The sequence below is a fragment of the Marmota monax genome, unplaced genomic scaffold (genome assembly GCF_021218885.2).
Source record: "Marmota monax isolate L192 unplaced genomic scaffold, Marmota_monax_Labrador192_F-V1.1 WCK01_AAM20220418_F8-fsc00122, whole genome shotgun sequence".
Taxonomy (NCBI): domain Eukaryota; kingdom Metazoa; phylum Chordata; class Mammalia; order Rodentia; family Sciuridae; genus Marmota; species Marmota monax.
The window spans coordinates 7767905-7786659 of NW_026695223.1; the positions used below are offsets into that span (position 1 = coordinate 7767905).

General features: G+C 37.9%; 1 protein-coding gene across 6 annotated transcripts in view; it reads right to left on the reverse strand.

Moving 5' to 3' along the window:
• Positions 1-236: 236 nt before the first annotated feature.
• Positions 237-18755, reverse strand: part of Tpk1 (thiamin pyrophosphokinase 1) — a 351972-nt gene continuing 333453 nt past the window's right edge. For all 6 annotated transcript variants that reach the window (XM_058575780.1, XM_058575775.1, XM_046434098.2 and 3 more), the window contains exon 9: positions 237-2052. In XM_058575780.1, coding sequence (XP_058431763.1) covers positions 1934-2052 — 119 coding nt within the window. In that variant the 3' untranslated portion in view covers positions 237-1933. The remainder of the gene's footprint in view (positions 2053-18755) is intronic.

An 18755-nucleotide genomic window follows, 5' to 3' on the forward strand; every position in this document is an offset into this window, starting at 1 on the left:
TTAGAATGGATAGAAAGGAAGATGGAAAACTTGCAAGTGATTCTATGTGAAAAGATGGGGTAGTGGAGAGAGATCCGAAGTATTAATGTCCTGGCTTGCCCTCTGAAGTCAGATGAGTGATGTGAATTCATTCTCTGAGCACAACATTTTATACAGAAACACTGATTATGAGAGATTGGTTATGATGAATGCAGGTGATTAAAATGGATTATTTTCTTAAAAATTGACCACAGACATGAACATTGATAATTTTTTATTTGACATCTGGATTTTTAACTTATATATTTGCATAACATAATCAAAAACTATTTTTAATGATTATCTGCTCAGAATCACAAGATAGTTAACTGATCCCTTTTAATTCTCTATTTGCAATCTGAGCATCACCCTGGTGTAGCACCGAGAAGAAAACAGTTGTTGGTCACTTTCCTTATAGTGACATAGGCACTCTCTGTACATGGAACACATTGGGCAGGTTCTCCTTAAACTGTGGATTGTATGGCAAGATTGGGTTTGGTAAATACAATAGGGAAGGGTAGAAGAGATAGGAGGGGTCTCTACATAAGAGAGACATGAATACATTTTTTTTTTTGTACTTGAGATTGAACTCAGGGGCACTCAACCACCAAGTCATATCCTAAGCCCTATTTTGTATTTTATTTAGAGACAGGGTCTCACTGAGTTGCTTAACACTTTGCTGTTGTTTTGAACTTGTGATCCTCCTGCCTCAGCCTCCTGAGCCTCTGGGATTTTAGGTGTGCGCCACCATGCCTGGCTGAATACATTTTGATGTACTAGATAGATGAAGCTGGCCATGTCAGTAACTTACAAATGGTAATGTGAGCGCTGAGGAGTGTTAAGGAACCCCTTATACACAGTGTCCAGCCCCTCCTATTTCATAGCTAAGTTCTGGGGTCCAGGGAACTTAGACTGATAGTAGACTGGAACAAGAACACTGGCTTCAGGTTCTGTCTCCTTGGTATACAATATTCATTGATCATCTTAGATTCAATTTCTGGTCATTTGAATAAATACTGGTCTATGAACCATAATTTTTTTTAAGGCTGAGGTATGTCAAAACAAGTTATTTTTTATGTTAATTTTCCCCTGCACATTTTTTTATCTAGGTTGTAATGATGATGATTATCACCACCACACAAAAACTTAGCAATCATACTTTCAAATTGGTGTTTAACGCAGAAGCAGGGTATCATGAATTGTCATTTATCTTTCACCCACAGACTACAAAACCATTTTCAAATCTAACAATTAGGCCAATTATTCTTGACTTATTATTTATGCTAAAGACAGTAATGAGGTCAGGGTGAAATGGTTCAGTTTTAACACACCAATCTGGAAGAATTTCTTTTTTGCAGGTAAAAGGTAACATTGTATTATGTAGAAAAATTAACATTAGGAGATACTCAGAGGCAGCCCTCATTGTCAGGCATTTAAGGATGGCCTAGATTCTAAGAGGAACCTCAACAGAAGTTTTTTCTGCTTCAAAAATAAAAGAAGTATTTGAAGATATATGGAAAGATTAAATAATCAGTAGTGATTTTTTTATAATGGAATGATCCACATGAGCTTTCCAATCAATGTAATAGAGTTGATTTACTTTCATAACACATAATTTTTCCACACTAAAATTGAGATCTATCATTTATAGTGTCACTTGGATTATCTAAACAGTAACATCTTTGTTTATTTTATTCATGTTTTGTGGTGCGGTGGGTCGAACCCAAGGCCCTGTGCATGCTAGAAAAGTGCTCTATCATTAAATTATGTCCTCAGCCCCTCACATCATTGAAACAAGTGGGCTTCGATGCAGAAGTTTAGATTCCTGCAAACCTGGTTGAATTGTTCATGTAAAGCAATAAACCATTGGCAATAAGGTAAGGCAGAGGCACACCAGTAGATGCCCGTCAGCAGGTTAGTTTTTGATAGCCATGGTCCAGAGGAGTGGATGGCTGGTCTCCACAGTCACAACACCAGACCCATCGTAGGTATTAGAAGTACTGACCAGTGTTCCGAAACCAAGCACATCATTTGCTGTAAGAGGGGGAAAAAAAATTAGTGAGAGGAAAACTTTTTCCAGTGTAGACTGACTTTGTCAATAGTTACCAAAAAAGCAAAGAAACACACACTTTTTATAAAAGATATATGAAATGGAATAGGTTAAATAAATGATATAGAGTTTTAAAGCTAAAAATGTCTATAACTTGCTACTACTATTCTTCCTAGAACTGGTTATTTACCATTTTGGGATGTATACCAATATTAATAATAAATTTCATTGAATTGTTTTCTTTCTTTTTTTCTTTACCAATTGTAAAACACGAACCCACATCTTTAATGTGTCATTTACTCCCTTGCCTTGGTACAGTTTTATTTTTTCTTGATGATTCAGAATTAACATTTTACACGTTATTAAATGTAATATGGATACAATTTTAGTTTCAAATATAAAAGATAGATGACAGAAAGCTGATTATCTAAAAAAATAAAGAAAAGAAAAACATGAGATTTTTGGACACATTGAATATGGCTTATGTTCTTTAAAATTAACAGGAACTCCATGGTCAAGGCAGACTTTCAATTTGATTTTGAGCAAGTCATTTAAATTCAGCAATAAAATAAAGAGATGACATCATCATTTAAACTACTTAAAGTAAAAAGTAAAAGCCCTACCAGTTAAGTTATATAACTTTCATACATACAGATTTGCATTTCTGGCAAGTGAGTGCCTAGGCACAGGTTGGTACCACCTTCTTCTCTGTTCACACAGGAGCACTGACCTTGAACTCCTGACTGTCCTATGAAATTCCTTGATAGCTTATATTTTGTTTGGTAAAATTTGAAGAGGAATAAAAACTTCAGCGTCAGAAGAGGTCCCTTTTCCTTCAAACAAAACCTAACCATGGATTTACAGTGTGAGGGAAAAGATTCCATCTCAAAGCTCACTTCCCACTAGAGGGAGCCTGCCATCTTTCCTTGAAGTTTCAAACAGGCACTCTAAAAATTCAGAGATGGTGTTACTGGATAAGAGAAAGTCAGCATTACCAGTTCACATGGTTTATTTATTAAAGTCCAAGTTGTTTTATGGCTGTCAATGTCTTTATTGATGCAAACATAAAGCTATACAGTAGCACCTCACATAAACACGACACAAATATGTAACTCAGTGGAAGAAGCTCCTGCCTCTTCAGTATTGGGATTCTGGCCATACAAAGTTCCTAAGCGGTGGTGATGCATGCATCAATATTTGCATATATAGACATTCTGGCACAAAGAGTGTGCTGGTTGTCATGGTGGGATTCTTGATAAAGTCCACTTGGCATCTCTGTGGAAAAGAGAAGGCTTGACTCTCCTGAGTGGTGGTCTTGCCTGGTAACTTGGTGCTCACCAAGTGACTTCCTGAGACCCATCCCAGGCCCAGGGTTTCAAGGGTTTCCCAACAACCAAAAGGGAAGGAGCTGGGGAGCAATTTGAACATGTCATACTACTTATCCATCATAAGTACAATTGAGGATGCTTTAGCAGGTCCCTCAGGAAGGACATGTACACATAAGCTAGCTGAATTTGACACAGTCTATTTTAAGATTCTGCAAACTAATAAGATCAAAATCCTAGTTTTTACCTGAGCTTAAAGGATAAAAGCATAAAATGTTCCTCCAGTTTGTAGTTGCATAATTTCTTTCTGAAGGTAAACTTATGTATTCTAGGTTTTGGGGGACAGTTACAGACATTGTACATATTGGTTTTTCTAAGACACTGTAGCATCCTAATTAGTTCTTAAATGGGAAAAGAACTAACTGCAATGACTATATTGGGACATAAGAACATGCAATATTTTCCTGCAGGAAACATTTCTTGGCGTTAAGCAAGGCAACTATTAGCCATGCTTATAAACTGTATTTTTATTTTATTTTGTAATAAAGTTTCATTAAAACCAGTTACACAATTATAACTGATTAAAGGTAGAAAATTGTATTTGATAATCTCCAGCTTTAGAAAAGTATGGTAAAAAATATCAAATTAAGATGAATAAGCTGAAACACAAAATCATGAATTTCAATTTACTATGTCACACGCCAATTATTTTGGAATATATTATCTCCAAGTCAAATAATCATATTTTTGGATAAAACATCATGTCTTTCTTAGAAGAATAAAAAAATTTTGAAAAAAATATTTGAAATTGTGATTGAATACCCCTACCCCAAATGTTGGAGGGTCAATCTTGAAATAAAATACAGTTTTTTTTTTCTTATATGAGATGCTTATGACCAGAAGTGTTTCAAATTTTGGAATTTGTGTGTGTGTGTGTGTGTGTGTATATGAAATATCCTGGGATCCAAATATGAAATTCATTTATGTAATATATATATATATATATATATTCCACATACACATAGGCTGAAGGTGATTCTACATAATATTTTTAACATGCCTGCATTTTTGACTGTTACCCTCACATGTGGTCAGGTATGTAATTTTCCACTTGCACTGTCATGCTGAGGCTCAAAAATTTGGGGATTTTGGGATTAGGGATGATCAATCTGTGCATGAAAATAGCAGAAAGATAGCTACATGCAGACAGGGGAAAACAAGTAACTTCTTTATTTCTACCCTAGAGGACTTTTCCAAAACATTGTTTGATGAACTGATAGAAAATTTAGAGTCAGGTTTGCACAGAGTCGAGTTTAGCTAACCACAGTTGCTCCAAGACAACCAGTTATTCAGAGCACATCCTTTTTTAAACAAAAGACAAGAATAAGATTTACAGATACATGTGTAAGATAGTAAGCAACTATAGGATGTATGACCAACATAACCAGCTATCACTGTGTGAATGTGAAAACTGTGTCTTCTCTATTCATTTCCAGACACGATCATCAGTTGTATTGAGGACAGGTTGTCTTGTAGCCTTGACAGTATGAATACTGGTTCTCGTGAAATTTAATAGGGGGTATATATTAGGGAACATGGAGGCATAGCCTAACTTTTGAGTTTTGATATTTTAGAGAAATAGTAGAACTTAAGAATATGAGAAAGACTGACATCGATTTTACATTTTTAAATCCATTATCTCAACCTGTGTTCCTCCCCTGTGGCAAGGTGCGAATCAGCCACTTGCTACTCTGTGTTCGGTGATGTCTTACAAGCTTTTCTTCAACACTGGAAAAAGACTGAGGACTTATGAAGTAGAAGCTGGCAAACTAGTGGGAATCAGTTATTCACCTCTGTTCACATCAGCTGCAGGGTAAGTGGGGCCACTTGCCACTGGTTTCCTGCCCTCCTTACCTCTGCAAGCTGCTCAGTGGGCTGTGACTCTCCTGCACTGGTGACAGGAGCCCACTGCTTCTGGAGGCCTCTGATGTCTCCAGCATTGATTCCAAGAGCAAAGCATTTTTTTTCTTTGCACCTAAGTGACTATTCTGCTCCAGAGTTTTTACAGAGAAAGCAACAAGGACCCCATCATGATGGGGTGAATAAGGCAGTCCTAGGTGCAAGCTGGGGCTCCCCCATTGTGAACTCTGTGGGCTCAGTTACTTAAACTCTGGCCTCAGTGATCTCAACTTAAAATGTGAATAATATCATCTCCTTCACAAAGAAGTTGTGTGGACCATTTGGTCCAAATTCTAACATGCAGTAAGTATTTAAGAAATTCTCATCTGCCTTGCTTTCTATGATTGTTATTCTGTCCATAAAATAGTCCAGGTTTCTCTTAAGAGAGAGGGAGAGAGGGGGAGAGAGAGATCATGATTTGAATAATTAGCAAATGCCTTGTTCAAGTGATTAATTTATAGCTGGCTGAGAGGTGAAATGAGGTTAATTCTCAATTCTGGTGGGCCAGCTTCTGTGGAACGACTTTGTAAAATCATTTCGGTGCCACCTTGGCCTGTGTATGTGTATGTATTCATTTGTTTACAGAGAGCTGGTCTGCCATATCCATGGCTTCTACTCTGTGAATTCAACCAACCATGGCACAAAAATACTCAGAAAAGAAAAACTGTCTGTACTGAACACACACAGCCTTGTTTTCTTGTCCTCACTCCTTGACAGTACAGTTTAACTACTACTAAGTAGCGCTACTAAGTAGTGTTTACAATGTGATAGGTATTATAAGTAATCTAGATTTAAAGTGTGCAGGAGGATGTACTTAGGTTATGTGCAAATACTATGCCATTTTTAAAGGAAGGGCTGAGCATCCAGATGTTGGTATCTATGGGGGGTTCTGGGGCTGGTCCTGCATGGACACTGAGGAATGACTATGACTGTAGTTATTAAAGTTTGACTCTGTGATGGCCACCAGGGTGGCCATTCCATTACAAGGACTCTTGGGGTTTCCGACTCTGCTGGAATGTGAGGTTCAGTTCTAGGAGCTCGACTAGACATACTGGACATCACTGGCTTTAAGATGTGATGGAGCCACCGTACCCTTATAGTCCTTATTTCCTCCCTGAAGATTCTTGTCCTGTTTGGAGAATTGCTACACATTAAGAAAATATGACTTAGATTTTATTCACTAAAAAGAAATGCAAACCATACTGTCTCTACCATAAGTTCACTATTATTGGTCTTCATAATTTACAATTTTTGGCATATAGATTTAGAAATGCTTTATATTTATGTACCTGTGGCAAAATATTCTATTCTAAAAATTGCCAATTTATGCTATAAAATATGAACTCTGGAAGTGGTTTTTATTAAAGTTATTCCTTGTAAAGTTGTGTTTACATTTAGCATTGCTCTTGAAATTTTTCAAAAGTGACATCGATATATTGCCTTTTCATTTCTTACAGGGGGAAAATCAAAGCAGTCCTAGTGTTGAGCTATTGAATACATGGTTTCTGGTGTTTATGTTTATATTGGAATCTTAAGAAATACAAGTTTGAAACCATCTATCAAAGTAAGAAATACTTTCAGTTGTCTGTCTATACCAGCACGGTCAAATATAAATATGTGATCCACACATCTAGTAAACATTTCTGGTGAACACATTAAAAAAGAGAAGAAGTTAAAAAGCTAAAGATTTTATTTAACCTAGTATATCTAAGTTATTATCATCTTCATAAATATAAAATTATTAATGATATATCTTTTATTCCTTGTCTACACTATGAAATCCACTGATGACACATACCAATTTTTATATTTACTGCATATCTTGATTTAGACAAGTCACATTTTAAGTGCTGGGAGCCACGTGTAGCTTGTGGATACTGTACTGACTCTTGGAATCAATGCTGGAGGCATCAGAGGCCTCCAGAAGCAGTGGGCTCCTGTCACCAGTGCAGGAGAGTCACAGCCCACTGAGCAGCTTCAGAGGTAAGGTGGGCAGGAAACCAGTGGCAAGTGGCCCCACTTACCCCACAGCTGATGTGAAAAGAGATGAATAATTGATTCCCACCAGTTTGCCAGCTTCTACTTCATAAGTCCTCAGTCTTTTTCCAGTGTTGAAGAAAAGCTGGTAAGACATCACTTTTTGGTTTGACTCTATGGGTACTGATTTCGTGTCACATATAGATACATACTCATAATCAACCTGAGTCATCAGGTTACAAAGGGAACAGTAAGCTCAGAGTATATCAAATTCAAAGGATCAAGAGACACTTCGATGGTCAACACATGCTCACTTGTGAGAAAGACTGAGTCCACTGCCCTTCAAGGGGAGGGCTAAGAAGTACCTAGCAGACTCTGCAGAAAAGACAGCTAAAAATGTAAACCCTAAACAAACTAACTTAAAATTGCCAGGAGAATCTATAGTGCATTCTGTAAAGTGTGTAATGAGTAGACCCCTGCCTCCGCGTGTGGCACATAATCTTCCAGTTCTACTCCTTTCTCTGATTTTTTTTACCTCTTCTTAATTCTCCAGACTCCAGATCTGATTATGTCATTCCCATGTGAAAAACAAACAAAAAACAACATCAACAAAACCCCAAAACTGATGGCCCCTAATTGCCCAAAAGGTAATGTTTAAAGCAAAAGAAAGCAGACTGCTTCCCTTGCCCCAACCACACATCTTGGCAGGGCATGATAATCTGGCTACTTCCTGCTTGCCTGTTATCTACCCATGCTACTTGCTAGTCCTTGCATAGATCAGGAACTTCCTACTTCCATGAAAACATTTTATGTGTCCCTCTCACTTTGTGGAAAAAAACAAAACAAAACAAAACAAAACAAGTCTTTTCTTTGCATGTTGTATCCTTCTAGTCTAAACTCTAATGTCACTTTCTAGCTGGTATTGCTCTTTGATGTTCCACCTGCCACAGACCAGATTAATAATTCTCTTTTCTATTTACAAACGACTTGACTGCTTCCCTAGAACACACTTTGCATTATAATCTGATTATTCAGACTCTTAGTCTAGGGCAAGCAAAGTAGAGGGTGAGCCTGAAATACCTTGTTCCATAAAAGGAGAGAGTGCTCAAGAAGTGATTTAGGCAGGGGGAAGGGACCCAGGCGCTGGGGAAATAGAAAAGAACACTGAGAGGAATGCACTACACTATGTGAATAATTGAAAGAATCCCCAGAGGCAGGTGGATTTACAGAAGAAAGAGCCAACTCCTCAAGGGAAATGATGGGAGTAGGGACACAGGCACATGGTGCAGCCACCCTTGTGGTCACTGGGTCAGGTAAGACCCACCAAGGACAGTCAAACCACTGGCTGAGACACTGTTGGGGAAGCAGCATATTCACAATATCCAAGCACCACTCCACCAAGTACTTCTAATTCAAAAGAAAGAATGGAGCAGAGACTCTCATGAATCCCATTTAGCCACATGCTCAAGCTTAGTTAGCACCACCCAGGAAAGGATGATATGATATTGTGTACATCCTGACATGGTGCTAGAGGATACAACATCACCTATTTAAAGAGTTTTGCCAAGAATATTTTGCCTGAGTCTAATCATGGAGAAATGATCAGGCAAATGCAGATCGTGGGGCAGTCAACAAGTTAGCTGCTTGGACTCTTCGAAACTGTCATTGTCACAGAAGACCAAAACCACTGGGAGGGCTTTTGTGAATTGAAAGAGATGAAGCAGACAGGACAACTGTAGACTATGATGGACTGTAGATTGCAGATATCAAAAAGTTATCAAGAGGCTGGGGGTGTGGCTCAAGCGGTAACACGCTCACCTGGCATGCGCGGGGCGCTGGGTTCAATCCTCAGCACCACGTAACATAAAGATGTTGTGTCCACCAAAAACTGAAAAATAAGTATTAGAGAATTCTCATTCTCTCTCTCTCTCTCTCTCTCTTCTAAAAAAAAAAATGTTATCAAGAGCAAGAAGGACCATAGGAGAATCTGAAGGGGGACTGTATACAACCATCGTATTAATTGTATTTTGGGGAGTATAAGTACTGTAGTTTTGTAGGAGGAAGCTCCTGTTCTTAGCAGCTGGTGGCTGAAGAGTTTCAGGGGTTTTAGTATGATTACATCCTCAAGTCATTCTCAAATGATCCATAAAGGAAAAATATACAAATACTTTAAAAGAATGAAATATTAATGTAGAAAAAAATTTAACGGTTAGTAAATCTCAGTGTAAGGTACACAGACTTTGTTGTACTGTTTATTCAGTGTTTTTATAGGTTTGAAAAATTTCAATATTGAAATTTAATACTACAATTTTTGGGGAGAGGTCAGGCTAACAGCTAGGAACTTATGAAGGGAAGCATTTCCCTCACATTCACCTGTTTCCTCAAAAGCTGGAGTAAGGAAGTGGCCCTACGAGGCATTAAGAAATGTTCCCTGATGTGTAGTGCTTCCAAATAAATCCACATTGAGGAAAATGTGGGCCACGCTGAGGAGGCCACCAAGTGTGTGATGTGTCTGTCTCCCAGCTTCTTGAAGGAACTCCTAAAGACATGCTGAGCACCCAGCTGGGTGGTGGCCCTCCTCTGCCACCCTGTGATGCTGTGCACAGAGCCTTGGCTTGCTCTCAATGGGGCAGGAGGATCTGAGAAGTACCCTGTTAATCTACCAGCACTTCCCAGGCCTGTTATGCCTGTCTCTGATAAGGAGTCTGGTGCTTCCCTTCTGGACTTTATCTCCCTGCACCTGATCTGCTGGAGACTCTCCCCAGGGCGAGGACTCATCACCTCTGCCTTGACAAGGAATCCTTTCTCCAACCCCAGCATCCAAGGAAGGGCATTCATGATTGTTTGAAAGTGGCTGCATTTATCTCCATCTCTCTCTGAAGGCACATGTTCCCTTGCCCTTGGATTAGGGCTGAAGGCACTGGAAGGCTTCTGATGTTCAATTATTCTTCCTTCTCCACATTTTCTGTGTTATGACTCAGACTGCTGTCCAAAAAATGATTACACTGGGAAAATGCTTCTGTTGAAAAATCAAAACCTCCAACCAATTATGCCAGTTAGAAAATGTCTCCAAAGATCAGAACTTTCATAATAAAAAGTTATGATTTGTCTTCATTAAAATAAATTCCCTCCACTGTTACATCACTTGCTTTTTCCACTCTGAGCAGGCCCCCACTGAAGCTAAAGAGCCAATCACAGCTGCTGTAAGAAAAAGGAAAAGTTGACTGTGTTTACACGAAAAAGAGAACAGCCCAGATCCATAAAAAGTGACCTGTTTGCATTACTGATTAGTGGTAAAATGAACAATCTGTGTAGAACTGGATGAAAATTTTCAGCGTGAATAAAAAAAAAACACAAGCGTCAGATTTATATTTGTATGCAAAGAAAGGGCCACTAGATTATTCTAGGGCTCTATGAGCAGAATGACTCTGCTCTCCTGCCTTTGACTCTAGGGCTCTGCATTGTCTAGACACTGTCCTGCCCCAAACCATCCACACAAGTGCGAGAATTATGGCCTGCATGTGGCTCAGACGACTGAGGTTCTCGTTCTAACACACTGCTACCTGGCTGTGGAACAGGGCAAGTCATTTTGTGTGCTGGGCCTCAATGCCATCCCAGAAAACAGAGGGCTCCAGCTCTCCACTGTAATATCTACAACATTCACTCAAAGTTCCTCAGGTGACCTCGGCCTCCACTTGGAAAGTGACAACAGCACCCATCTGCAGTGATTTCTGATACAGCCACTGTGAAGATGGATGAGCTACATTATTCAGGGCTTTGACTTATCCAGAAAAGTCAAAATCTGGGATAGTATCATCATTTCATCTGTACTTAGGAAGCTTTAAAGTGGCATTTGCTTCTATCCTTCAAATGTCAACAGAGATTATTATAAGTACATCAAACAAATGGAAATGGCATAGAAAAGTGAAGAAATAGAAGAATATGTGAGGTAGCACAGTATAATTACTTAACATCAATCTCAAACCTGCAGGTGGCATATATCAAGAATAAGCTAAAGGGACATAATCCATGGTCCCCTAACAGTCAAATCAGATAACCCCCGAACAAATAAAACACATAAGAACAGGTGCTCTTAATGCTCAAGAAAAGGCATCAATGTCTTGGGAGGAACAAGGAGTGACAAAGGACAACCAGAAGTTGCAGAACCTCCTCTTCAGATCAAGAACAAAGTGTGTGATCAAGAGAAAAGTTGGTGGCACCTCCCACCCCTTTAAAAACTGCTTCAGAAGACATTATTCATTTGATTAAGATTTGATTAAACCAGTCTCCTTACCTGGCTATACACCTGTCTACTTAAGACTTATGCATATGATATATCGTGTCTGAAATAAGGAAGATTTATGCCCAACTGGTGAAGGTATCTAGTAACCCTACCATTAACCGTATAGGTTTCAACTGGCTATGCTCCATGATGGGTAGGATCTGGATGAAGTTATCATGGTGGGTAGAGATGAAGGTGGTGAAGCAGGAACCAATGAAGTGACAACTTTGGCTTGTGAATCAGAAGAAATAATAAGGAGTGTCCATACAAGTAAAACCAGGTGGGTCTACAAGAGGAGGAGGGCTGGTGAGTCTCCTTTACAAGCCAGCGTTGCTGCCCTTGGATGCCACAGCAGACACAAATGTTTGCCGACATATTTTAAAATAATTTTGTTTACAGTTTTTCAATGCTAAGTTAATTCTAAGTAATGCACATTATATAAGTTTGATGAAATACAATGCAGTCAGTGAAGAACAAGTCTACGTGGTATACAGAAAAAAAGACTGTGTGAAGGGAAAATTCATAATTAAAACCATGTCTCTGGATCCCAACTGGGTAAATATAGTTCATTATATGTATTTAAATTTTCTTATAATATTTTTAGAATAAAAACAAAAATAGGATAACATGAATTTTCACACAAACTATGGGAAGAAGGAGTATCTCTCTTTATTTCCAACAGCAGAACTAAGTTGGACAGGAGTCCCCAAATTCTGAAGATATGATACTTATATATTACAATGAGGGTGTTTCTAAAAATATCTATATTATCATGTTGTGTTATATAAGTTTCTTTTTCTAGCTGTAACCAAAAATACTCAAAAAGAACAAATTAGAGGAGGAAAAGTTTATTTTGGCTCACAGTTTCAGAGGTTGAGTCCCTGTGGCTCCATTATTCTAGGTCTGAAGTAGGGCAGAACACCATGGCAGAAGGGCATGGTAGAGGAAAGCTGCCCAGCTCATGGAAGTCAGGAAGCAAGAGTATGAGGAGCCAGGGACAAGATATGTAATCCCCAAGGACATGGCCCAGTGACCTACTTCCTATAGCCATATCCCACCTGCCTGCAGTTACCACCCAGTGATTCATTCAATTATTACTCCATAAAATAGATTGATCCACTGATTACGTTACAGCACTCACAGTCTAATTATTTCCTCTCTGAATATTCCAGCATTGCCTAACATGACCTTTTCTGACAGCTCACATATAAACCATAATACATCTGTATGTACACACAATCCTCCCCCAAAAGAAAACCCCAAATACACCAATATGGGAAAAAAAGTCTTCCATTTTTACCATCTAGGGAGAATTAGAAAAACTACTACATCTATTGAGAAATCCTAGGAGTTAAGTTTGTTTGTTATTATAAGTTGATTCTCTATTTGTTTATGATTGAGAAGATGTAGTAACATTAACCAGAGGGTTCTTGAGTGTTTGCATTTATGAAAAATCCTTGCATTTCTGCAAGATTTGTCATGTGAATTGCTCTGGCTCAGTCTCCATCAATTCATGCAGAACATTTGTGATCAATTCATGGGATCCTTTGAGGTGACGCCTCATGGGTGAACGGCTCACTCCTCATACAAAGGTATCTTCCCGGAAGGGCTCCCAATTTCCATCTTTGGTTCTGTCATCCACTGCATTTTAGGTCCCCTGTTGAAATGGGCACCTGTTGACTCCAGTTTTACCAGAGCTCCTGGGGCCTTCCTTCACCAATCCTGGACACCAATCCTGCCCTTCCCCTTAATCCTGGACATCATTTGACTTTAATGGAAGATGTTCTTTCTGATATCTCAGCCTGAAATCATGATACTCTTAAAAAAATGAAATCTCAATCAGTGGTCATGGTGGCTTTTCATTACCTTGTTGAAAAATATTTACAACAAAGAAATAGCAGATGGATGTTTGCAAGCAAGCAGGGTTCAGTACGATCATATGGCTGCTTTTAGAACAGAGTTTCATTTTGTGATCGCTGTCTTTTAGGAAAAACAGCATTTAATTTAACTTCAAATATTTTAATATTAACATATTTGATTTGTTATATTAAAGGTAATAAAGCAGTGTCTTGGACTTTATCCATAAAACTAGAAGTATATATGCTTGCTCCTAATATAATTCATCATGAGCTATTTTCATTTTTAATTTTCCCTTACTGATATACAATGATTATATTTCATATTGGGAATAGTTGGCATCTTATTATATGAATATTCTAATGAGTCTGAAAATATTAGCTATTCTTAAAAACAAGCCACTTTAATTCCAATTAATATATTTTCCATCCTGCTCTGGTTATAATAATCAATCCATTTTTTAAATATTTATACCATGGACCTTTTTCCTAATGACAACCTGACTTCTTTTTTTGATGAGCTTTTTTTGCATTAACTATTTGCATGCAAGGTTATATAGTATATTATCCCAGCCTCAAATTTATAACCTTCTATTTGGCATTTTATTATATCATTGTGGAATGGTAGCATGTATAATGCTCTCTTATACATTAAATGTTCCAATGCTTTTCCCTGATTAGATGATAAACTCCTCATGGGTGGAAATATGACTTGTAGTAACTTCTTTGCTCATAGAATTCTAATATGGAAGGAACCTGGTATATTATCCACTTCAGTTGTTTAACTCATACAACAACTAAAGGGCAGTTGTTCCTACTTTAACTGGACAGGAATGCTAGGCTCAGAAATCTATGCTTCTGCAGAGACCAAAGTGGTCTCAGGCTTAGGTCTTTAAGCCTGTAGAGCTTAAGAGCCATGGGTCTAATATTCAAGCACTTTGTTTAAAGATGGAAAAAGGAATTCTAGACACCTTATTGATACATAGCACTGGAATTCATGTCTCCTGTCTTGTAACTCCATGTGATTCCTTTTACACCAATCTATGGGCCTTAACCCAGTGGAAGGGTCCCAGAACTATTGTGGGCTATCTGCTCAAAAGTAAATGATTTAAGCTACATATTTAATATTTAAATTGATTGATAATGTGGCTATATTACCTAAATTTTTCTAAACCTTGTAGTTTTTGTAGACTGATGAATGTCCTAGGCTTCTGACCAGGAGCAAAACTGACTGAAGGATTTCTCACCTCTGATTTGTGAGTAAGCTACAGCCATGGTACATAGATATAAATCCCTTAACTAAGACACCTGAATTTTCTTTTTTGGAAAAGGCACTACTTCCAATCCAAAACATTATCTAGAGAAACATTTCCCTCAGCCTCTTGTCAATGTCAGCCACTGTTCAGTTAAGTAGTATTAAGGGTCTAGACAAGGGGTAAAGAAGAAACTCGGTTTTTAGTAAAAACATTGTTATATCTGTAATAAACACATTAGATTAAAGGTGGAAAATTTAGCTTATCCACTTTCACTTTTAATATGGGAAAAGCATTTCATGGTATAGAGAAAAGCTTTAACTAAAATCTTTTTTTTTTTTGTAATTCTGGGATTTATATTATTAGAAAAGATGAAAAAGAAATTCAGTGGTTATGAATGATTATATTCACGACTAAAAGAATGAATAAGTTTTCCAGAAATTTGTCAATAATAACATCAAAAGTAATCTGGATACAAAAGTTTTGTGCAGAAAAAATATATTCATTTTGAAGTCTTTAGAGAAGGGGAAGAACAGTGGCAATATGGTTTCTATACTGAAAGAAAATCATTCCTCAACAGCTAAGTTGTACTGTTCCTTTACACAGGCTAATGTAATATTCTATCAAAGCTATAGGTTAGGAAACTGCATTTATTTAGCATGATATGGACAAATTTAAAATTTAATCAATTTTGTAAAAATCAGTCTTTGTGAAAATTTACTTTTCTAAAACATGTTAAATCACAAGTATCTTTGTACAGAAATAGTTTGAGCATGCCTTTGCCATATTCTTAATAACTAAACAATCCCATATGTTCCCTGAAAGTGTCTAGGCTGAGAGGTGTGAAAGACATATGGCTCCCTCCTGTTCCTCTGGTGCCATATGTGGTATCTACAGTTGGGGGAGGGGTTGGGGCGAGCTCCTCTCATTTGGGCCTTCATAGTGCCTTATTGATGATTTTGATCTGATCAATATTGGATGGGGCATCCTACTTACCCAGTTGATGACTTCTCACCTATCTACTCTTAATCAAAGACTTTTTTTTTCCAAGAAGCAACCTAGGGGCAGTAGATATCCTTCCCCTTATTATTTCTACAACATCTGAACCACCTGGAGGAATGTGAACAATCACCAAGATCCTTTTTTGGCATTGTGTCCACTGTGTGGGAGTGAATTCCTTCCTCCAGAGATGATGGACATGGTTGCAGTGTTTCTCTCTTCTGTATTTTCTTTGGGGATGGCCACGGAATGATCTCCACTTGGGCATCTGAGGCCATTTGATGGATCTCCAGTAGCAGCTGCCTCTGATCTTGGCTTTGAAGCAGTTTCACTTATAAGCTATGGTCATGAATTTCATAGGCCTCATTCTGTTAGTGCTAGTGTATCCTATTTTCCACTCATGGATGGATGGGGCCGTGATGTCTCCTCTCCTGTGAATCAAAGGGGCGTCCCCTGTAGTGTGCAACACAGACCTGTGTATTGATGCTGAGAGGTATAGGTATTTTTTGCTCTCAGTGTTAATATGACTGACAAAATATCTTTATTTTGGTTCTGATTCCACAGGGGTCTTTTCCTTTCAAAAAAATCCAAAGGCACAAGTAACCTGTCCCATGTCCTCTTTCCCTGTCAAGGGCTGAAGAAATCATCTCTGAAGATGGAATTTTTCCTTCCCATTCTACAGACAGGTAGACATTTACCTAGGAACAGGGATGAGCATCCTGCAGATTCTAGGCATGATTTCAGGCCTCTGACACACTTCTGCTTCAGGCCCTGATGAACCTTCTTCCTACCACCTTCCTTGGTATTTCACTGGATAGGATGGTTGATCTTATGTTGATTCAGGATTTAAATATGCTTTAACATTCTAAATCAATTTTACTTTATTTTCTGAATTTTCCATTTCAGCAGATCTTTATCTTCCTGTGTTGCCTTAATATTTTAAATATTTTTAATCAAATAGGAAAAGGTGCTTTAAAAATTCACACAGTTTTTCTAAACAGGAGTTAGCTTTGAAACATGGCTCTTGTAATATGCAATGCAAGAATGCAGCTGTACTTTAGGAGTAAAGCTTAATGTTATGTAAAAGATTTTTTTTTTTTTTTTAGTCATGAAAAAATATGGGAAGTCAAAGTGAAAAGCTACCTTTACCTTTTTATAAAAATTCTCATGCATTAATTATATTAATTATCTATCATTAGCTATCTAGGCTTTGTGATATAAACTCAGGACTCTCAAATGTAGTACTTTAATGCAACAGTTCACTCTTCAGGCAGAGACAAAGATTTTAACAGTTCAGCTGACTGCATAGAGTTCAATCATCAAAACAGAGCACAAGATATGTTCTGGTATGTGATATATACTACTGGTTTCTAAAATGCTAAGAGTTGAGTTTTGATTGAGCCACAAACAGTATACAGTAGGAATTCCCTCAGTCCAAAAACATAGTAAGAGGCCCTTATAAGTAATATGAAGACAAAATCACAGATTAAATTCTGGTTCTTCCAGGTAGCTCTTTTATGGCATTTGGGGTTTAAGAGACAATGATAAATGAGAAAGAAAAGAATTTCACCTTAAAGTCTGGTCTGTTTTTAAAAAGAGTTTAGAAAATTTTTCTTGGGCTCATTTAATTGCTATACCAGGAAGCTTAAATTCTTTGTCTCTTCTATTCCCTTGAAACTTTTTAACATTTTGTATAAGCAACAGACAAAAGCAGTCACAGTTACTGCTTTAATCTACATAGACAGGTACATGATTTTTTTTTTTATTTTTATGTATGAGGGTAATTCTTTAGAGTGGGGAGTTCTATGTATAGTTGGAAAAATATTCTTCACACTATAGTTGTGTTAATCTCTTTTTAAATGTAAAATTCACTGTGAAAATTCTGACAGTTTTATGTCTGATGTTTTTATGTCTATTAAAAAAAGAGTTCTGGGTTAACACAGGTAGGAATGGTGGAGTATGCGGTCATTTTGCAGAGGATGAAAAAAGATGCTACCAATTCCTCATGATGTACTAGCCAAGCTCTGTAGGGATCTTAGTAGAGCTCTTAGAATTAAGAGTTCTTTCTCCTAGAATTAATGGTTCTGTGTGTGTGTGGGAGGGGATGAGTGAATTCAGGAATTCTGTGCTATTAGCAAAGCATTGTATTAAAGAGAAGTAAGGTTATTTTACATTTATGCCGGGACTATTCTCAATTAATATAGTCTGTCAATTCAAGAATCTCCATTACAACAAGGGAATCCCTAAAGGCCTCTCACTAGTGGTTTATATTAATCCAGAGTATCAATGTTCAAAATATTTCCATAGCTTACTCACTATTCAGAATCATGACTTCCTACCTAGGCAGACACCAGGTTTGTTTTGCTCCCTTTTCCATCTATGTACTTAGCACAGTACTTAGTACAGTGTGGACTTGCCATAAATGTATACTGAAGAAATAAATGAATATCTGAATGAAATAACCAACATAGAGACTAAGAATAGTCTTAATGGTACCTTAATGGTACCTATTAAAAGAGTCTGACTTGGACCCAGGTGTAGGTCTCAGATGATTCACACAGACAGTGAAGACACAAACCAACCATACTTCTTTGGTATTTATTTTCCCTGAGCTCTCTGGCCATGGGTCTTTGACTTCCAGAGACCTCTTTCAAAGAATTCAGCATTTCCTTGACTGGTAATGACTGATTGAAGCTTATAAACTGCAAGTCTTCCAGAACTTGATTAATGTTGCTTCTAGGTTATCTTACCTGGGTGTATCCAGGACTTGGTGGGGAGGAATACTGGGCCCAATAGCTAGATCCCTGGTTCCCATTCCCTCTGTTTTGGCCAGTCTCCTTGGCCCCTGATATCATTAGCAACTGGAGATTAGCTTTGTTTAAACCCTGAAGTGCCATGCTTCCATGGATGGAGCTGCAGGAAATTCCACTGGCTTTTGGATGCACTGTTTGTAAGACCTCACTGCAGCACAGTGTGATGTTGTGACCCTCCCCAGTGGACATCAGGGTGCCCTCCCTGTGAGATGTAGAAAGCACT